At 26.1% G+C, this 20858-nt stretch overlaps 1 protein-coding gene across 3 annotated transcripts in view; it reads left to right on the forward strand.

Moving 5' to 3' along the window:
- Positions 1–18717, forward strand: part of LOC129963834 (apoptotic protease-activating factor 1-like) — a 62581-nt gene extending 43864 nt beyond the window's left edge. For 2 of the 3 annotated variants that reach the window (XM_056078408.1, XM_056078409.1), the window contains exons 12-17: positions 2944–3069; positions 4845–4970; positions 7260–7379; positions 14028–14165; positions 14406–14540; positions 17661–18717. In XM_056078408.1, the coding sequence (XP_055934383.1) occupies positions 2944–3069; positions 4845–4970; positions 7260–7379; positions 14028–14165; positions 14406–14540; positions 17661–17951 (936 nt within the window). In that variant the 3' untranslated portion in view covers positions 17952–18717. The remainder of the gene's footprint in view (positions 1–2943; positions 3070–4844; positions 4971–7259; positions 7380–14027; positions 14166–14405; positions 14541–17660) is intronic. The other variant, XM_056078407.1, reaches the window with a different exon arrangement.
- The last annotated feature ends 2141 nt before the right edge of the window (positions 18718–20858 follow it).

Raw genomic sequence — 20858 nt, forward strand, 5'->3', positions numbered from 1 at the left:
CCTTTAATGCCAGCCTTCTACTTAAAATAAAAGATTATGTTTCATTTCCATGGATAAAACAAATACATTCCATTATTTCTTTTTTGTTTTTGGTAACAATCAATATGCATTCCCAAACTTTTGCTAGTAGCATAGATTACCCATTAGCCAAATTTTGAAGTCAAATTATTATAATCAATATGCATTCCCAAACTTTTGCTAGTAGCATAGATTACCCATTAGCCAAATTTTGAAGTCAAATTATTGTTATTTTGAATATTTTTATTTCTTCTTATTTACTTTCAAAATAATCCTATGAATCCAAAAGTAATTTTTATCTTTGAATATTTGGCAGTTTGCTTTGGCAGTAAAATAAAATAGCAGTTTGCCTGCTTGTTTAAATCGTATACAGTCTGAAACCCCTGGATTGATTCAAATAAAATTTGTGACACATATTCTTTAGTGTCTGTAAGAACTAGTAACAAGAAGTTTATATCTCTCTAAAAAGTATGAAATAGAGTTTGAAAGATTATATCTATGCTTTTCTGCCATAGCTTATAACCAATTTGCTGCACACACACACAAAACACCATTTTAAAATGCAGTAAATTAAATTTATAGTGACATCAGCTTCATTTTTGTATTATTTTTCCTCTGATTCAAAGTTTATTTAAATATAATTTTTGTCTTTCTATTTTTTTATCAAAATATTAAAAATATGTTGCTGTTTAGTCACATATATCATCTGCCCATTTCAATCAATGTTAATATCAAGTTACTTTCTACAAACATTTCTAATTTTACTCAATAACTAAAAGTATCTTCATATATGCAGTAATTAAATTCTGTGTTTTAAAATGGATGCAATTTCTTTAACTGTTTGATTTAATGTTTTCTCAAATTTTAATACTTTAAAAAATTTTATTGCTTCCAGTTTGCATATCATCTGTCTTTTTTACTGCTTTTTTAACTTATATTCCTTAAATAAGATTTTATTTTATTTCATCACTTTGTTAGTTTTTATTGCTCTAATATACACCAAATTGTCAAAATTGAAAGTTTTTATCCCAGAATATTAGTATCATAATTAATTTATCATTATTAATTAGGTTTAAATATCTTAAAAATTCTTTAAAAAATATAAGAATTCAAAAACTATATACAGTAGACTCCCGATTATCCGCGGGCGGGTTATCCGTGGAGCGGATTATCCACGCCTGCCGCACTAAGTTTTTTTGCTTCCAAGCAAAGAGAAAATGCTTCCACAGCAAGAAGCAAACACAAATGACTGATTTCTTCAAAAAGGTGTAGCTTTACAATTATGCTTTTGTAATTACATAATACATTACAGTATTAAAACAGTTTCATATGCATTAATTTTTCTGTGTATCCTTGACGCCTCTTGTAAGTACAAAGCACTTTTCTGTTTTCATTAACAAAATGCATTTTAGGTTAGTTTTTAGTGATATACTAAAATATTAACATTAGTTAAACATTTCCTGCTGTTTATTTTACGTTTTATTGTACATAAAATGATTTTCCAAAGTTGGAATGACTGTTTTCTCTTTTGCTATACCCGTTTTTAGCTTTTTTCGGATTATCTGTGATTTTTGTTATCCGCAGCGGCCGCGCCACCCAATTTCGCGAATAATCGGGAGTGTACTGTATAAAAAAATGTTTTTTTGCAATTTCTTACAAACAAATGCAAGTAGGGAAATGAATACTGTAGCTAATATTTTATAAATTATTGTAATTTATATCTGCTAGAAATGTTTTCAAATGATTTTCTGCTTTTTTTTTTTTTTTTTTTTTTGAACATTTAGAAAAAAAACCTTACTATTTAGTATTATTTCACAATCATTTTAATTTTAATTTTGATACTTTCAATGTGATTTGAAATAAATTTATTAAAATCTATATTCTAAGTTAAGTTAGATGTTAACAGATTAATTATATCATAAGTTGTGCTCTAATACAAATATATGAATTCTTATTTTTTGCTTTATAAATTAGTGTCTTTAAATAAAAGAAAAATATTGATTAATATTTTCTTATACATACATACTTTTCAATAAATAAAAAATATAATTTAAAAAAATTTGAATGCTAAAATTTTAAGTCAGTAAATTGTTTATATTTATTTAAAAATTTATATTTTTTAAAAAGGCTTTTACTGAATTTTACATGTTTTTTGCTTGGCAAGATAAGATTTTATGTTTTTGGTTCTTTATTACAATATATTATTTTAATAATTTTAGAATTCTTAATCATCTATTAAAATATGCTAAAGTCATAAAAGTAATGGAATTTTAAACACGATTTTATTTGTGTAATAAAAAGTAACAAATAATATTTTCTTAATTGTAAAGTTAATAAAAAAATGAAATAAAAAGAAATTCTTGGAAATTCATTGATAGTTTAAATTTGTTATAATTATGTTTTAAATTCCAGTTTCCTTCTGGCATATTTTTATGAGATTCTCATATTTTTATTTTTCAGTTTTGACATGTATTTTTTTAAATAAAGAAATTAAAATAAAATAAATAAATAAATAATAAATAAAGGAATATTATAAAAAGCTGGCAATTAAAATAAATAAACTGAAAGCAATAGGAGAAGATTATAGAGCCACATTTTATATCACAAACAAATAATCCTAAACATTCATGATATAAAATTAAAAATGTGACTGAATTTACTTAAGTTTTCCATCAAACTTTTAGAATTTTTTTTTTTTTTTTTAGGTTTATATATATATATATATATTCTCTTTTTCTAATACACTGATGGATGAATTTTTTTTTAAAGTTTTAATATTTATTATTTCAAAATTTAATGTTTTCATGTTGTCTTCTTTTGAATTAAAAGAATTGCTATTTAATATTTTCTTTTAAATTTGTAAATATATGTACTATAATATGTTTAATAAATATACTTTTTTAAATTTTAACTTCTAATTTTTAGGTTCGAGAAGGATTAGATGGTCATTTGATTTCAAAATCAAAACCCGAAAAGGAGAATGTAACATTTTGTTCATTATCCAGCAATTGTTTGGAAATTGTCTATGGTACTAAAAGTGGAGATGTGAAGGTACTATTCAGTATGCTTTTTAGTATTAAATTGTTGCTAAGGGCTTAAATTTCGTACAATGAACATGAAACCTAATAATCCAAATTAAGATATGTTAAAGTAAATATGTTTAAGTAAAAAATTTTTTCAAAGGTAAATTATTCATCAGTTTTTGCTTAGTATAGTTGAAAATCCTGTTTTTTGTGTTTTTTTTAAAAGTTGCATTAATTTAAGTTGATTGGAGTCTATCATTAAATAATTTGTAAGATAATATCAAATGACTGCTTTTGTCTTCAGGTCATAATAAAAGGATATTTCATCAAAGACAAATTGCCACTTTTAAATTATCACGTGTCAGGTGATAATTCACCAGAAACATGTGATAAAATATTTTTTTTTTCTTTGGATATAACAAGATATGCTATATTAAATCAGACTGTAGAAATCACCTGCATCTCAATCACAATAAACTCACTTTGGTAACTAGCATTCATACGCTCGCGGCCTATTTATGTGAACAGAAACAGTTTTGACAGTTATGAATAAAACTCATTATGAGCATTAATTAAGAACAATAATCTTTAAATATTGCCTAGGGAACCTGTCGTTATAAATTGCATGGTTCTTAATACAAATAGCAATTATTCAAAATGCTGTGAAGATATTAAAAATTTTCAAGTCTGTCTGAATATTGAAAGTAAAAGTTTTTTTATAATGTTAATTAATTTTTTTGTAATTTTATTTTACTTATTACTTTTTTAACAAAATTTTAGTTATTATTATATGTATATTGTTTAATGTTCTTTAAAAAAAAAGAAAGACATTTCTGATTTTGCATTCTTTCCTATTTTAAAGATCAGCTTTAAATGTGATTTTTCTTTAGTTGCATGCTGTCTTTAATGTTGGTTTTGTATTACTATATAGAAAAACAATATGTACATGTTAGGAAATTTTCATATGTAAATATATACATGCAACAGCAATTCAAAATTGCTGATTTTAAGAGCTATTTCACCTACTGGAGAACATTTTTTAAATTTAAAATTATTTCAAAACATCTTACATTTATGATGATTTTATTTTAATTTTATATCATAATCATTATCTTTTTTTTTTCTTATTAGAATTTGAAGATTTTTTTTTAAATTTTAAATAAAGAAAAACAAGAAAATTATCTTTGCATATTAACCAATTAATGTGCATATAATAGTCTTAGTAACGTAGAAAATACAGAGCCGTATCTTCTAACTTATATATAGTATGAGATTTCTATTATTCAAGTGATATCAGTTTAGCTGTATAATCATTTAAAAAATTATATTCACTCATATGATATTAAAAAGTATTTTCCACTGATTATAAATGTCCAACATGATGCTTTCTTTTACAACGTTTCAACTGTTATATGATGTAGAAAAGTATCTTTTTAATATTCTCAGCAATAGCAAAAAGCTAACATAAATATAACTATTCTTTTTTAAAAAAATATTTTTTTAATAAAAAACTATAGATAAATTTAAAGAATCTGTAACCTGTATTTTCTGCCTATGTTTTCATCAGTACAAGAGATAAAATCAGCATAAGAAAAAATTGGAAAATGAATTTGAATTGCTTTTTTTAAAATTTTGTAATCAATTAAAAAATCTTTAGTTACTTAAGTTTTCCTTTTGTTTTTTAGCTTAATTCGTTTTATGTCTTGTTAAAAACTGTTAAAATGGAAGAAGAATATATTGATGAATTTAAGAGCAATATTAAATAAAATGATGCCATCAATTAATTTTCCCTCCTCTTTCTAGATATTTAATATTGCCTCTCAAAGTACTGTAGAACTTCTACCAAAACATTGTGATCAAGTTAACTATATACTTCATTCTAAAAATAATTGTACTTTTTTCACATGCTCAGTGGATAAAACCATTAAAGTAAGTAAAATGCAGTTCATGTTCTCTTTCTCTTTTTTCCGTTAATATGTGTTAGCCAATTGATTTTAGAAATCAGTTTTAGAAAATTTTTCATGCGCTTTATAAAAGAAAAAATGCAGTGATTTGTATATGTATCAAAGGGTGGACAATAGGGTGGAATGAAAGAAAAAAACACTTTGAATTTGTAATAGCATGGAAAGGTTGCCTTTTGGTGTTGATAAGATAAATTAAAAATATGAAAAATATTGGCATACATTTTGAGGTGCTGCAAGACATTCAAGTTTCATAAAAACATACCTTTTGGAACTTCATCAAAGATTTTTTATGTGTCTTGATTATGAAATAAAAAGTTTTAAATAGGTATTATAATATGAGTAGAAATATAAAAAAAAAAAGTTTTATTATTGCATTATCATGGCGTCCAAGATACTGAATCATTGCCGAAGCTAATATTATTGAGGGGAAGCGCAGACTTGTCTTAAGATCCGTTTAATCTCGTCTCATATTCACAATATCTCTATGATGATCTCAAGAATGTTATAGACCATTATTCACAGAAATGGGTACATTGCTGCTCATAAAAATATCCTTTTATCCATGCTAAATGAAGAACACAAAATTCAAAGAGAACTTAGTTTATGACATGCTTTAAAAGTGAGAACAGAAAGTAGAGGTGGAGTTAGGAAGTTTAAAGTTCTAAAGATAAGCTTCAATGCAAAGGATTATATCGGCTTGATTTCATGGCATGAAAATGACATAACTGAATCCCCCTCCTTATTAAAACATGTTTTCAGTGACTCTCTCAGACTTTATACTGAAGGCATCTGAGGCTGAACTAAATAGTATAATGGATCTGGTTATTGACTTTCCCCGGCTTCCTTGTTACATGTAAGCAGTGGAAAGAACTCCGAAACTGGAGATCTAATTGGCTCAAAATGTCTGTGGTTCATTTGTAAGAGAAGGATACATTGTTGATACATACTGTTGAATATCTTTTTTTATTTCTTACTGAAATGGGGAATTTTTTATGATAAATTAGATGCTTTTTATTTGAACTAGATGCAGTCTGTTGAATGATCATCTGTATATCTGAAATAAATTGTCAAAATCAAGAATCATTTCTCCAAATATTGGAACAATTTCACTAATTTTTATATCATATGAAATTAAAGGCACTATTTGTCATAACAGATCAATGGTGCATTTTTTTAACCATCATCCATTTCTGAGAAATTTTTCAAAAGCATATATTTTCTATGAGGGAAAACTTTGGCAGTGCTTTACCAGTCATAGTTACTAAGTAAAATATCTAATCAATTGAATCTGCCATTTTTATTTTGTTTGAAAGCTTGAGGGGGGGTATATAATATCAAATTATGATGAAATTGGGCTTAATCTTTTCAGTTTTTGAGATTGAATGCTGTGTCAAGGTTATATTTTGCAATATTTCTGAAAATGGAGAGGAAAAGGATAGATGGCATATTGAGAAATCATAAGTATTTATATGAAATAAAAGTTTTTGAAACCAGTACAGTGGTTTTTACTCCATAGAGAAATACATAATGAAGTAGTATGTTTTCTATTTCTCTCAAAATAGGAGAATCTTAGGGGCAGGCAACCTTTGATCTGGAGATCACGAGATTTCTAGTGAAATAAAACATTTTGAAATCGATCCAGTGGTTGGGGTAGCAAATTCAGTTCTAGGATTTCTCTATTGAGAATATAGAGTGAAGCTTCCTTTTTCAATTTTTGCTGCAGATGAAAAATAGTTGAAAGTGAGCGACCCTTAATGGCATATCTAGCAGTAAATAAACTTTTATATGAAATAAAACTTATTGAAATCGATTTAATGTTCGGGGCTGGTAGACTGACTCTATGACAATATTTCTCTGTAAAGAATGTGTATTGAAGTTATGCTTTCTCAATTTTATATATATATATATATTGGAAATTGGTAGAAAGCAAGTAAGCCTTGGTGATATATGTAAGAGTCATGAGTTTTCATATAAAACAGAAATTGGTCAAATTAAGATGAATGGTTGAAGTTGAGTGATTGGCTCACTGATTTTCCTTATTATTTTAAATATATAGATTTTTTGTAATAGATTAAATATATAGATAAATATATAGATCTATATATTTATATAGATATAAATATATAGATAATTTTTATTTTATTTTATTTTTTGGATGAATTTAAAAGTTTCTGAAAAGAAGTTTTGATTTAATGTACGCAAATATCATGTATAGTTAATTGAATAATACATTTTCATTCTGTATATTTTATAGGTTTGGGAGAATAACCTTAATATTTTGACATTAACTGGCCATAAGTATGGTGTTGTAATGTGTGTTGAATTTCATAAATGCAACAGGCTTCTATCATGCTCTAAAGATGGTTCACTTAGGGTATGTCTTATTATATTGTCATTTTATTATCATAGGATTATTTGATTTAAAAATACAAACACATGCATTATATTTTTTCTTATTTATTTAGTCTCAATTTAATATAATACTTCAGTTCAATATAATATTTCAATAATGTTCTTAAAATAATAATCTACTGCATTAAATCTAATATATAAAAATCTCGTGTCACGGTGTTTGTGTTCCTACTCCTCCAAAACGGTTTGACCGATTTTTATGAAATTTTTTATGTATATTTGGTAGGTATAAGAATAGGTCGTAAAGTATATTTCATAACTCTAGGTAATTAGAATGTCCCTATCCACATTCAACGTATGCTGATGAGATCAACGGTCGCTTGAAATAATTGCCACTGTGGCGTAATGTTGAAAAAGTCCAGTTAAAAATAAACATGCTTGTCCAAATGCTACAAGATCCATCTGCTGACACATTCTCTGACCAATTGTCAGATATCGGCAATGGAAAAATTGCTGTCTATGAAAATACTAGATACATAAAATTGCCCACTAATTTCTGCACTGTGTTTTGCAAAATGCTCTCATTGACCGCATATTTCCCGATGTACACACACAATACATAAATCATGTGCGACTGGCAGAAAGAGCCATTTTGGCTACAAATTTCATCAATTTAAAAATTGATGAAAAACATTATCGAAGCCATCATTTTGAATGGCAAATTCCGAGCCGAAAATGTTTTGCTGCCACGAATTCCAATGATTCTCACAGACTTGTCAATTGAATTTATATGCGTTCAATTTCCTATTATAATGGTATTTGCAATGACAATCAATAAGTCGCAAGGCCAAACGATGTCTGTTTGCGGCTTAGATTTGGGCACACCATGCTTTTCACACGGACAATTAATTATACGTGGCATATTCTCACGTGGCCAAACCATCGAACTTATTTGTGTTGGCTAAAGACTGACTGACAAAAAATATCGTACACTCAATTGCTCTTTGAAATGAATATTGATTTTCTTTATTTCATTTTATACTTTAGGATAAAAAATATATTACTTTTTCTACTTTACATTTAACTTTTAAGAGATCAAACAATGTATATGTTCATTACGTTAATGAAATACATTGTGTTGATAAAATGAATATTTGGTGTTTTTGTTTTGTTTTTGTTTTTATCGGCGATCATCGTCTACAGCGCTCCATTTCCCTTTCTGACATAGATCCCATCCCCATACACTTACAATATATTCGTTATTTTTTAATTAATAACCAAAATATTAATAGAAATAATTTATATGGCAGAACAACGTTTGCCGGTTCAGCTAGTATATTATATTGCCTTAGGTTGGGATAGGCAATTCCTCTGTCAATTATGCCATTTAGAATTTATATATATATATTAAGCATATTTAAAATCCAAATAATCTATGCTACTTAATTTTATTAAAATAATCTTAGTAAAAGTATTTTTAAAATATTGCTATTTTAGAAATTAGTATAAAAATTTTTTATAACCATTTTCCTCTATTGCAAAATCACACAGACAGAAATATAAATATATGGAATTTTAATTAGGTTTATATAATTCAAAAAGTTGAATATGTGATTGAATAAAATATTATTTCAATTATTTTTTTAACCAATAAAATTCTGCATTAGTTGAAACTGCTTTTCCCCCCAAAATTAACTATTTAAAGGAACTCATCTTTCCTTAATTCTTAAATTGATGTAAAGAACTTTATTCACATTAATTTTTTATATCTTTTATTATGAATATGTTGTTTTTACTCTATCTTGTTTAACCTGCTTAATATCTATTCCGGAAAAGTAAAAATATGTATTTGTAGAAACAGCTCTGAATAAAATAATAAAATTATAACCACTTACTGATCTGAACAAAAATAATGAACAATAAAAGTGAGAAAATATATTTAGGCTTGTTTACTTTTTAAGGAAAAAAAGAAAATCATGTTCAATATTCCAAATTTTCAACGAGGTCTTGAAAAAGAAAACATTGAAAGATTATTTCAAAAGTATAAAAATTATTGAAATTGTTACTTTCACTGCAAAGCATACCTTTTTTCATATAGATTTAGAATTATTCATTTATCTATTACTATGATTTTATATGTGGACAACTTGGTTATTTTTGGTTTAGAAGAAGCAAGACTAATGGCATGCTGTTCCTCAAAATGCTTTTAAGCATCTTAAAAAATTTGTGCATATGTTTGAAAAATGGATTTTATTATTATTATTATTGCTGTACCTAGAATTAAGATCACATTTTTAATAGATGTGTATGCAATTATTGTAGTAGGCAATTACAAACAACTGAATTTAGTGTAATTTGAGTGCTTTTGCAATAGTTCTTAATATTTGTAACACTTAAGAAATGTAATTTTAAATGAATCCCATAAAAAAGTGGCTTTCAAAGTTGCTTATAGTTGAGTGAAATTACTATATATTTCCACTATTTAAAGTAATAGTGAAACTCTCCTAATTTTCTTGTTTATTTTATTTGTATCCATTGTATTCATTTTTGAAATATCTATAAACTCTCTAAATAATCCAAACAAAGCAATAAATTGTATGATTGAAATGCAAATACAGTTAAATTCTTATATAACAATATTAACACTTTGAAAATTTTTACATATTGAACTTCTTTCGAGAATCTTAGGTTTTCATGGAAAAACAGCTTCTTTATATGAAATAAACTTTCTCTATATTGGAAACAAATTTGCTAATTAAAAAATTAAAAATACTTATTATAGATAAAAGTTATGATTTCATTCATAACAAAGGATATAAATGAATAGGGATTATTATATTATTCTAAGCTTCTATTTTTATAAATACCTTTCTAAAGTTGGATTGATATATTTAATTTATACTGTGAGTATGATTCCAAATAAAAGTCTTTAAATGTGAAGTTGGTCAGTTTAATAAAAGGTGTTAAAAAGAGGGTGAAAGATGATGATAATACAAAGTAAGATCTGATTTTAACCTTTTCTGGGGCGGTGATCGCAAAAGAGGACACCAGTTAAAAAAATTATTAGTTTTAAAACTGGAATTATTGGAAAAGTGCAATTGGTTTTATTTTTTTAAAATAAATAGCTGGCAGGCTGAGCAATTTTATATACATATATATACTTTTGGTATTAATTTTATGTTAAAAATGCCTCAATTTTTTGCCTGAAATGTGGGAAGTTTTTTGAGTTTTTAAGAATTGAAATTTTATCAAAATCAGTCACCCACTTTCTTACAATATTCATGATTTTTTAAATCATAATTCTTTTGAAGCTTCTAATTAATTTAATAATGAACTAAAGTGGTTTATTTCTATTATATATATATTATAACAGAAAAATTGTACTAAATGTCATAAATTGTATTTTTAATATTTTAGATGTTTCAAATTTACCACCATTATCATAAGAAATTTGCACAATTATTTTGGAAGATTTTCATACATAGAGATTGCTCTAGACGGGGGTGTCCTCAAATGTGGACACTATCCCCTGTGGAAAGAGGGATATTTAAAAAAAAATGATTGTAAAATCTATGACTACACAATCATATTGTTTGGTTTTATTTTTTTTTCATCATATTTAAAAAAATTTAATGACCTGCCCCTGAAAAGGTTAAAGTGCATTAATCTATTCTGATCTAAAAGTGCATTATCAATGATTTAAAAAAAAATCATTGTTTTTAGTATTTTCAAAAATTAATTTCTGTGATTATTTCATTCTTATGATTCTTTTTCAACTCTGCAAATTTAACTATGCATAGCTGGATTTAGTTTTTAAAAATTGTAAAAATGTGCTAAGCAATTCTGTAATTGAAATTTTCAGATATCGAATTTTTCTAAGAGCAATTTTCAAGATCAATGCATATAAAGGTTCCAACTATAGGCATGTGTGTGTGTATATATATATATAGAGAGAGAGAGAGGGGAGGATATATATATATATATATACCGTTAATAATTTACCGTTAATTTTTTTAAAGACAGGGAATCGCAATCTATAGTTTAAAGTTTCCTTGACTGTTGGATGGTATGTTCTGGCCTTTTCGTTTTTAATTTTAATTTTAGTGCTAGTTTTTGTTTTTATTGTTATTTTTGTTATTGTATTTTTACTTTGTTGTGGCTATTTTCTTCTAATTTGTTATTTTGTATTTCCTTTCTGTTAAAATGGTATATCTCTTGAGCATAATTTCAGGGGATTTTCGGGTCATGAGGAATCATTATTAGACAATGTCTGTATGTCCTCACAGAAAAAATCCCTTTCTTTGAATCCCTGCCTGAGGGTGACCCTTGAAAAAGTCTTCAGGCCGGATTCTTTTTTTATATTTTTTTAATAATTTTTTTGGTTTAATTTTTATTTGATTTTGGTTTTTCCTATTAACTTGATTCTAATACTTTTGTATATATATATATATTTATATATATATTTATATATATATAATATCAAATTCATTTTTGAATGCATGTTTGTTGTCATCTAAGACATTAATTCCCCCCCCCCCCCTATTGAACTGAACAGATGTATAATTTTTAAAATTGTATTAGTAGGATATCTATCATAATTCAAAATTTAGAAATATTTTTGTGAGGAAACAAAAAGATTCAACTTACTAGATTAATAAAATGAAACAAATATTTCCAAGAATATATTGAGTTAAGCATAGAGACCAAAATAATCAGTGGACTCTTTGTATGAAAAGGCTATGCTGAAGAATCTTGTTTCAAGAAAGTGTATATATTGTTTAATTTACAAATAATATGTACTGTGCAGTATGGAAAAGGAATAGATGATAGATTGATATATAGTTTATTTAGGTAAATATATTAATAATTTGAAAATCCAATAAAAATTTGCTTAAAAACATTTTTGTTTGTTAATTTGTCAATTGGATGGTGACCAGCATTTTTTTTCCATCTTCTGAATTGTAAAGTGAGTCAGCTTTGTCCATTTTCAAATCTCAGTGCATCAGCGATGATGTGCAATTTTTTGTAATTAAATTATTTTTCTATCTTATCCCTGAAATAGAAAATGACTATTTAGATTTTTTAAAAAATACTTTGAATTTTAATTAGCATAGCTATTTTATCATGTTGCGTTGACCTTTTTTAAGGACTTGACTCTTGAGAAGGATGACAATTATGAGGCCAAAACGAGTGATGTTTTGTGAGTATTAATAACAAATATTCTAGCAAAATGAATCCTATGACTCCCACTGAAAGAAGAAACATTTGAAAGTGATGCATGTCAAGCAAATTTGGCATTCTTTAAATGTCGCATGCTAAACATATTCTGCTACTAAATAAAAAGTTTGTTTTAGACTTATTATTGTAATTCTTCAACTTTGTTTTCATTGAAGTGTAAAAATGAGCACTCTTGCATTATTCAGCTAAATACAAGTTATTAATGTTAAATAAAAGAAATTTTTTTAAACAAATGACCAATCTATATCCCAAATTTATATTTTATCTGATGATTTACAACCAATTTTAAATTTTAAAATGTTTTTTTGGATTTTAAGATTTTTATTTAAATTTTGACATTTCTTTGCATACTAGCCTGAATTATGTTGCATGCCATAAGAAAAAGCTTGAAAAATACTGTAAAATGACACCTCTTACAGCTCAATGAGGAGGGCTCTTAGAGCAATTAAAAAAAAAAAATCCATTCTCTATGTTTTGGGCAATTTTTTTAAAAAATTTGAATATTTGTAATTTTCCAAGTCTATATACATTCCATAGGATATATTTTTCCAATTTTATATAAATATTCTGTGTGATTTCTAGAATATTTTGAATTAACATGGAATAACACATGGTAGCTTTTTAAAAATTGTTTTTTTTTTTGGGGGGGGGAGGGTTGTCTTTGCATAAGGAAATTGTATAATCTTTTTTTTTTTTTTTTTTTCCCCCTCCTTGTTCAATTTTGAAGTTATAAATATTTGAGATTTAGCAATAGAAATTTGCACCTGATCATATTATGCACTTCATTTAACCTTTGGAAGCTGTTAACTATTATTTATTTGAGCAATCATAAATTGTATGTTTTCATCTGCTGGTGAGTGAGTGCCTGTTGATGAAACTATTCTAGAATTTTTGAGTAGTTTTGAAGATTTGAATTGCCTCTAAAACTGAGAAATTCAAATCTTATTAATTTCATGTATATGTTGTTTAATTGCCTGATGAGGTAAGTGTAATTATCTTTTTCTTCTATCCTTTTGTCTTTCAGATTCTGAAAATAACCTTGATTTTTCTTTCATGTATTAAAGATGTTTATCTTCACCCACTACTATTGACAATGCATGTTCCTTTATCAGTTCCTTTGAAAGAAGTTCAAAATTTGAAAGTGAATCTAACAGTAGAGTTATAGAATCTGAATATCCAAAAAGCAGCTCATGATAAATCGTGTATATGCTCATGCAAAAAGATACTACATCCAGTCAAGGAAACAACCTCCTCTGAATGCATTCAAATTTCACATAGGAAAGCTCAGAAATCTGAAAATAATTATCTACCTGTAAATATCTAAGAGTTACGCACAAAAGTATTTTATAACATGTGAAAATTCTGTAATAAACTTGAATGCATCACCTGTTGTCTTTTTTTTAAAGTATTAAGTAATAGTATTTTATTACAGGTCTGGGATACCTCTAAAAAGTCAAGCGCTCGGCATTTAAGTGTCATGGAAGGTCATGGCAATCAAGACATAACATTTTGTGATGTGTCTCCTGGTGACGTTTACCTTGCTTCATCATCTGTAGATGGAAGTGTTAAGGTATAAAATTAATTGTATTGATTAGAAACAAATATATATATATATTGCCATTTCCTGTTACTCTATCTTAGATTAATTTTTATAAAAAAAAAAGCTGTGATAGGAGAATAATAGAATTACCATTTCTGCTCAAATTTTTGGGATGGCATGTGTGCAAATAACTTTTATAATGTTTTTTTTTTCATTTAAATATTTATTTATTTTCTGTATTTTATTTTGTTTTCACTATTAATTTGATAGGTATGGAAAGCTGAGAATGGAGACTTATTCAGGTCATTTCGCCCTAAAAATGATTACACTACACCTGTACGGTGCTGTAGATTTTCTCCATCTGGTCAATTTTTGATTGTAGGTCTAGATAATGGCGAAGTTTTTGTAAGTAATAAGTTTAATAATTTTAACTTGTAATTTAATGTTTATGGCTATTTTATTTATTACTTACTGTTAAGCATAAAAACATGATTTTATTTTTATGCTTATCATATATTTCGGAGCATATAATTTTTCAACTATGAAATATCTCACAAAAATAATTCAAAGAGGAAAAAGAAAATTTTTTATAAGACTTCTTATGTACATATGATGTAAACTTATCTTTGTGTTTAGTTGAATTATTAAAAATAATCTTTATTCAATATAAATATTTACAGCCACTATATTTAACAAATTTTTTAAAAAATGTTTTATTCTATACCATGGAAAGTAATTTTATAAAATAATGAATTCTTTATTATATGTTAGAAATTATTGCATAGAAAAAAATCAGAAGGATTATTATTATTTTTTTTTTTTTTTGTTATTAGTTTTTCTTATAAAAAGTACGATAGTAAATAGAATTTATTGCTATAAATGTAATTGCTTGGTTAAATATCATTGAATTAAATGTTATTAATTCTTAATAAATTTTGTAATGTATATAGTAAATTTAAAATTCCAAACAATTTTTTTTTTCTTTTTTAAAAATTGAATATATATGAAGAAATGGCATTTGTAAATTCTGTCACATAAGAAAGATATGAATAACAAGTAGGGAATATTGATCAAACTTTTTACAATAGATATCAAAACAGTAAAACAAAATTCATAGCTTATCTTCATGAATTGCTATATACGACAAAAAAATCTCGGCCAATCTTTCATGCAACAGAAATTGGCATTCTGGCAAGTAGATTTTTCATCTGACTTGATGGGACATTAGTAAAATGCTTTTGTAATGAAAAATGTTATTTTGATTTATTCTTTATGGACAAGATCTGTGATAAAACATGATATTATAGTACACAGAGAAATTAATATAAAATACATTCTTGGAAAATCTACCCTTTTTTATTTAAAACTTTCTTATGGTAAGTACATCTCTGATGAATTGGTAATTATCTGATGATTTCTCCTATAAAGAAGGAAAAATCGTCATTTTACCCCTCAAAATAGCTTATATAGTTAATAGCCGTTTTATTTATAATATGGTGCAAGAACTGTTTCATTTGACATATGCATGTTATATGATTTCTATACCTATTGTGTGGTTATTAGTGTTCCCATTATCAGATAAAAATTACTCTTTAATAAAAATGATTGCCATCTGTAGTGGGCAAATGCAGTTTGAACTAAAAAAAGAGAAAGAGAGCTGTATTTGTTATTATAACATATTTGAGATTCGTTCTGTTTTCAGAAATTTCACTTATTAAGTCTTGAATATTAATAGTATCAAAAGCAAAATTTTAATCTTTTTTTTAAATGAATAGCTATCTTTTTAGCCTGGCATTTTAAATGTAATAAAATATTGAAGCTTCTTAAAAGTTATTGAACACAGTATGGTAATTAAAAAAATGTTTACATTATTTTGTCCAAATTAGAATATGGATTCATGGGCTGGATCATCATGCTGAAATTTGCAACAAGTTTTTAACACAATCCACATCAAGGACTTTCCTTCATGGATGTTGGCATTTTTGACCCACAGTTTGTATATTATTGTCAAATGATCATGCTTAGAATGAAGGTGATAGAAACTGCTGTGAAGTAATAAAATAAATTTTAAAAAGTAGTAGAAATTGTCCTCTTGGGATACAGTTTTGAAACCTGTCATTAGTATATTTTATGATAATAAAAATCGTATCTGTCATTGTTTAGCCATATTATGCCCCTTATACTGTAAGTAATCGGCATACAACATTATAAAATTTTATCAAAAAATTGGCTCTATTCTCAAAAATGTTATAATGGATGGTGACTGGTGAGTTTAGTAAACTTCTTAGATTCCCAATCTTTGATTTTATATATTTACAACTGATTTATTATCATAGACTTCAGCACAATGACAAAGCCTTCTTTAAGTAGAGAATCCCACATCAATAATATTTATTTTGGGTGATGGGGGTCATAACACTTTTTTAAAGGACACTGTGAAAATTGTTCACGGAGATCATACACTCATTGATTTTTTTTCTTTTATATTCCAGACAGTTTTTACCATTCTGAAAATCTATGTAATAGAGATTTACTTTTACATATGAATTATTTTTATTTTATCTTTGTCATTAGCAGATTACTAGTGTGTGTGTGTGGGGAAGCAGTTGTAGTAATTACAAAATATTTTTTAAAAGTTTTTGACATAACATGTGAGTTATCTAATTAATAGCATGTTGTATTTTATTCAACATTTAAATAAAGTATTAAATGTGTAAATTTTCATGGAAAAATTGAAATAAAATTGACGCAACTCTGAACTGATTTAATTCATTTTACACAATGATATATAATATGCAGAGAGCCTCTACTGATTTGTTAAACATGCATGCAAATTTTACATATAGAACATATTTTTATTAATTGTCCAAATGCTAATTCTCAAACTTGGGTGTGTTGGTAATCAACATTGGAATTTGAAAGATTTACTGAGGACTGTTTCTCATATGAATCATTTTCAATTTATCTATAATAATTTTATTAATTTAGTATTAAAAGGGTTACAAATAAATTAACACATTCATGTACTATGTATGAAAATAAATTCATGAATTTGTATTCTAAAATTTTAGTATGTTGCTTATATAGCTCTTATATTATTATCAAAAATATCATTCATTCCCTCATAAAATTTTGATAATAATATATTTTTTTTTTTTTTGTATTTTTAGTAATAATGCTATTATTTATAAATTTTTTATAAACTGCTATCTTTAATTGCCATTGACTAAAATAATTATTTTATTCAACTATTAGAAAATTCTAGTGTTATGGAATTTTTTCTTATTATACTTTCATGCAAATCATCTATGTAAAAAATTTCAATTTAATTTCTACCGATTCGAAACAGTTCTATTTGGATTTAGTAATATAAATAAGTTCTACATTAAAAAAGAATAAATAAATAATAAGATAATAAATAAGAATAATAAATAAATAAATAAATAAAAACATGCAAAATGAACTAGAAGTTTGTACTTTTTTACTTGTAGAAACAAAATTCATTTATATATTTTCATTTTACAGTTTTGTCATCTTTTGGGCAACCAAGGATTGAATGTTCTTGCCAATAGACATGATTCTGTTGTACACAGGATCATGATGGTTAGTGAGAAGTGTGTAACAATTGATGGACCTCTATTTTTATCATTGTCTAAAAGCATCCAACTATGGAACCGGAGAGGTCAGCCTCTGCACACAATTATATTACCAAATTCTTTCATGGGAACCATCTCCCCATGTATCTGGACATCTGATAATTTTGATATCATTGTTGTTATATTAAATTCCATCCTTTATATATTGAAAAGAATTTAACATTCTCAGAAATAAGAAATTTTTCTCTCTTAAAGAAAGCTCTTTTTTTTTTTCTTTTCCCCTCCCTGCAAAAGATTTTTTTTTTTTAAGAATTTTGTTTATTTTAAAGTGTATGCCAGAACACTCTAAAATTTGTTCCATTATATTCTCTGTAAACTGTTTCATTTTAAATTTGTCAAATTACAATGTGCCATGTTACATAACTAGTGGTAGAAGGGTTCTTTAAAAAATGAAAAAAAAAAAAAAAAAAAAAAAGTTGTTTTATTTGTTGGTTACACATGTTAGCTAATGTTATATGTTGGTGACCAATTTGTTGATTGCACATTTTATTATTAATATAGATATTTTGTAAATTAAAATTTAGTTTTTTAAACATTTAGAGCTTTAAAAATTGTTCCTGAGTTGTCAAAATATTGTATGTGATGTTAAAAGAAGCATTAGTTTATAATAAATGTGAAGTGTTATTGTCTTTTATGATGCTTCTAAAAGCAACATATTCTTATTACAGAGTTCAAAAGGTGAATGTGGAATTATGAAAAATCATAATACTTAAAGAGCATCATAAGCTCTTGTAAGCTTTTAAAGCAAGAGATTGTTTTAAAAGCTCCATTCAGATAAGTAGACAATCAAATGTATTTTTGTATGTATTTCATAATGAATATTTCTTATGGTTTTGCATAATTTTTTTCATTCTTTCTTTTTCTTATCACACATTTTTTTTTTTTTTTCTCTCTCTTCATCAAACTGCTCAATTTTGTGAATTTTCAAACAGGAAAAAAAAAAAAAAAAAAAAAAAAAAAAAGTCACAGCAAAACATTTCAGTTTTTCTTAAAAATCAAACATTATAATAAAGGGCAATTCATTTGAAATTAAAGTAGCAGAAAATGTTCTGTTTATAATTTTTGTTGCGTTCCGTTTTATATTTTCGTTATATACAAATTCTATACTGGCTCGACATTTTTGTCTGAAACAAGGAGCACAAGATGTAAAATGAGTTATCACCAAGAATGTCCTTGTTTTAAATCTTGCATCCCTGATTTGAGACTGAAACTGACATACCAATATAGAATTTGTACAGCTGGTTGAGACTGATTAGTATTGAAAGCATTAATTATTTCTTTTTATATAAGCTCATTCTTTTTATAATATGTGCTATATCTTGCCTGTAATGTACCTTATTTATACCACACTATATCAACCGTGTTGATCTCAAATGTTTTTTAAGTTTTTGACTTTTGAATGTATTGTTATTTTACGAATTCTTATACTCTTTTTGCCACTATATTTCTGAGTTTTTGTAAAATATTCTTGTTTCATTTTGATTTAATGTAAATTTAGATCTGCAATTTATTATTAATGTTTTAGTATAGAAAAATAATCTAATTGATCCATAAAATGACATATATAGTCATATTTGAAGGGTAAGTCAGGAATACTGAAACTTTTTTTATTAGAAAAGCCAGAAACATCATAATGCTATAGCATACAAAAGGAATAGAAAAATATGGATACAATTTAAAAAGGAGAAAGGCATTTTAGATTTTTCATGGATGTGAATGCTAAAATATTTATATTATTTGTTATGTAAATAATATGAATGCAAAATAATTTTTATTAGATACATCATGTATTAAATTTTATATGGTCTTAATTTTCTTTATTGTAATGTTTTTTTAATATAATTAATTGCTGGTTCATTGAGTATTTTCATTTACTTTTCAATTCTACTGTCTGTGAACATATAACTTTGTTTGTAGATTGTTATAAATGGGGCTTGAAAGGCACCATTGTCTGTTTAACTGCCGTTTATCAAATAAAGATAATTCCAGCACGATGGTCTATGATGCCAATATGCAAATAATTAATGGTGAGGCTTGTGTGCCTTTGAGTATCTGTTGCCATACAAATGACCCCTGATAGTTTATTTCCTTTAGCTTACCATTGATTTAAATGAAATAATTCTTTTGTAAAATCTTTACTGGAATAATAATACCTCTTATTCCATGACTCGCTTCACAATCAACTCATTCTAGCTTACACACATAGCATATTCTCCTACATGTTTGCATTCAGTACTTATTTTTGTTGGTGTGCCTGACCTATCCTTAAAGTTTGCCAGAAATTAGAAATATTGATTTAGAATTAATACTTCTATTTACTTATCCAAATATATTCTTTTAAATCAGCATTTTTTAAAAAGCATTTTCACTGTCAGGTATGTTTGCCATTCATTTATTCGACCATATCTGATTTTTAGCACTTTTTTAAAGGTCAATACTTTTTGTAAGGGTCTTAATGCTCTTATTTAGAGTTTTCTTTAACCTGTGGCATGTGAAACAGTCTCAGGAGACCTGCAGAAAAAAAGAAAGAAAAACATATAGTGGTGTGCATTAATATTTTGATTAAGCATTAGAGAAGATAAGATTGTTGTAATGGTTGACATTTCTGATCAAAATTTAAAATTTCTGAGTATTACTAAACAGGCCAAAGGTTTACATTAAAAGTCTGCATATAGACTTTTTATAATTTAATTCACTGTGTATAATTACCTACATATATCATTTGTCTAACTAATAAAAATAAAAGTCTCTCTATATAGTGTTTTTCTGTACCTGTATATAAATAATTATGTATAATGTTGATGGATTTCAAGATATAGAGCAGTATTTGTTGTTGTATGCAAGTAAAAAACGATTGAGAAGTTCCTCTCCAGTTTGCTGTTAACCATTATTAGTTGACTTTGTTAAAAATATGGAAATATTTTTCGCATAACAGATGTGTTATAAGTAGCTAAGTAAATATAGCATGTTAATTTTGTAATTTAGTTTTTATTTACTTGGAAAAATTTTGCATTCTCAATGTTAAGAAAAAGACAAGTATTAAAAGGGGTGCATGGTAGAAAGTAAA

Source organism: Argiope bruennichi, chromosome 3 (genome assembly GCF_947563725.1).
Source record: "Argiope bruennichi chromosome 3, qqArgBrue1.1, whole genome shotgun sequence".
Lineage (NCBI taxonomy): Eukaryota > Metazoa > Arthropoda > Arachnida > Araneae > Araneidae > Argiope > Argiope bruennichi.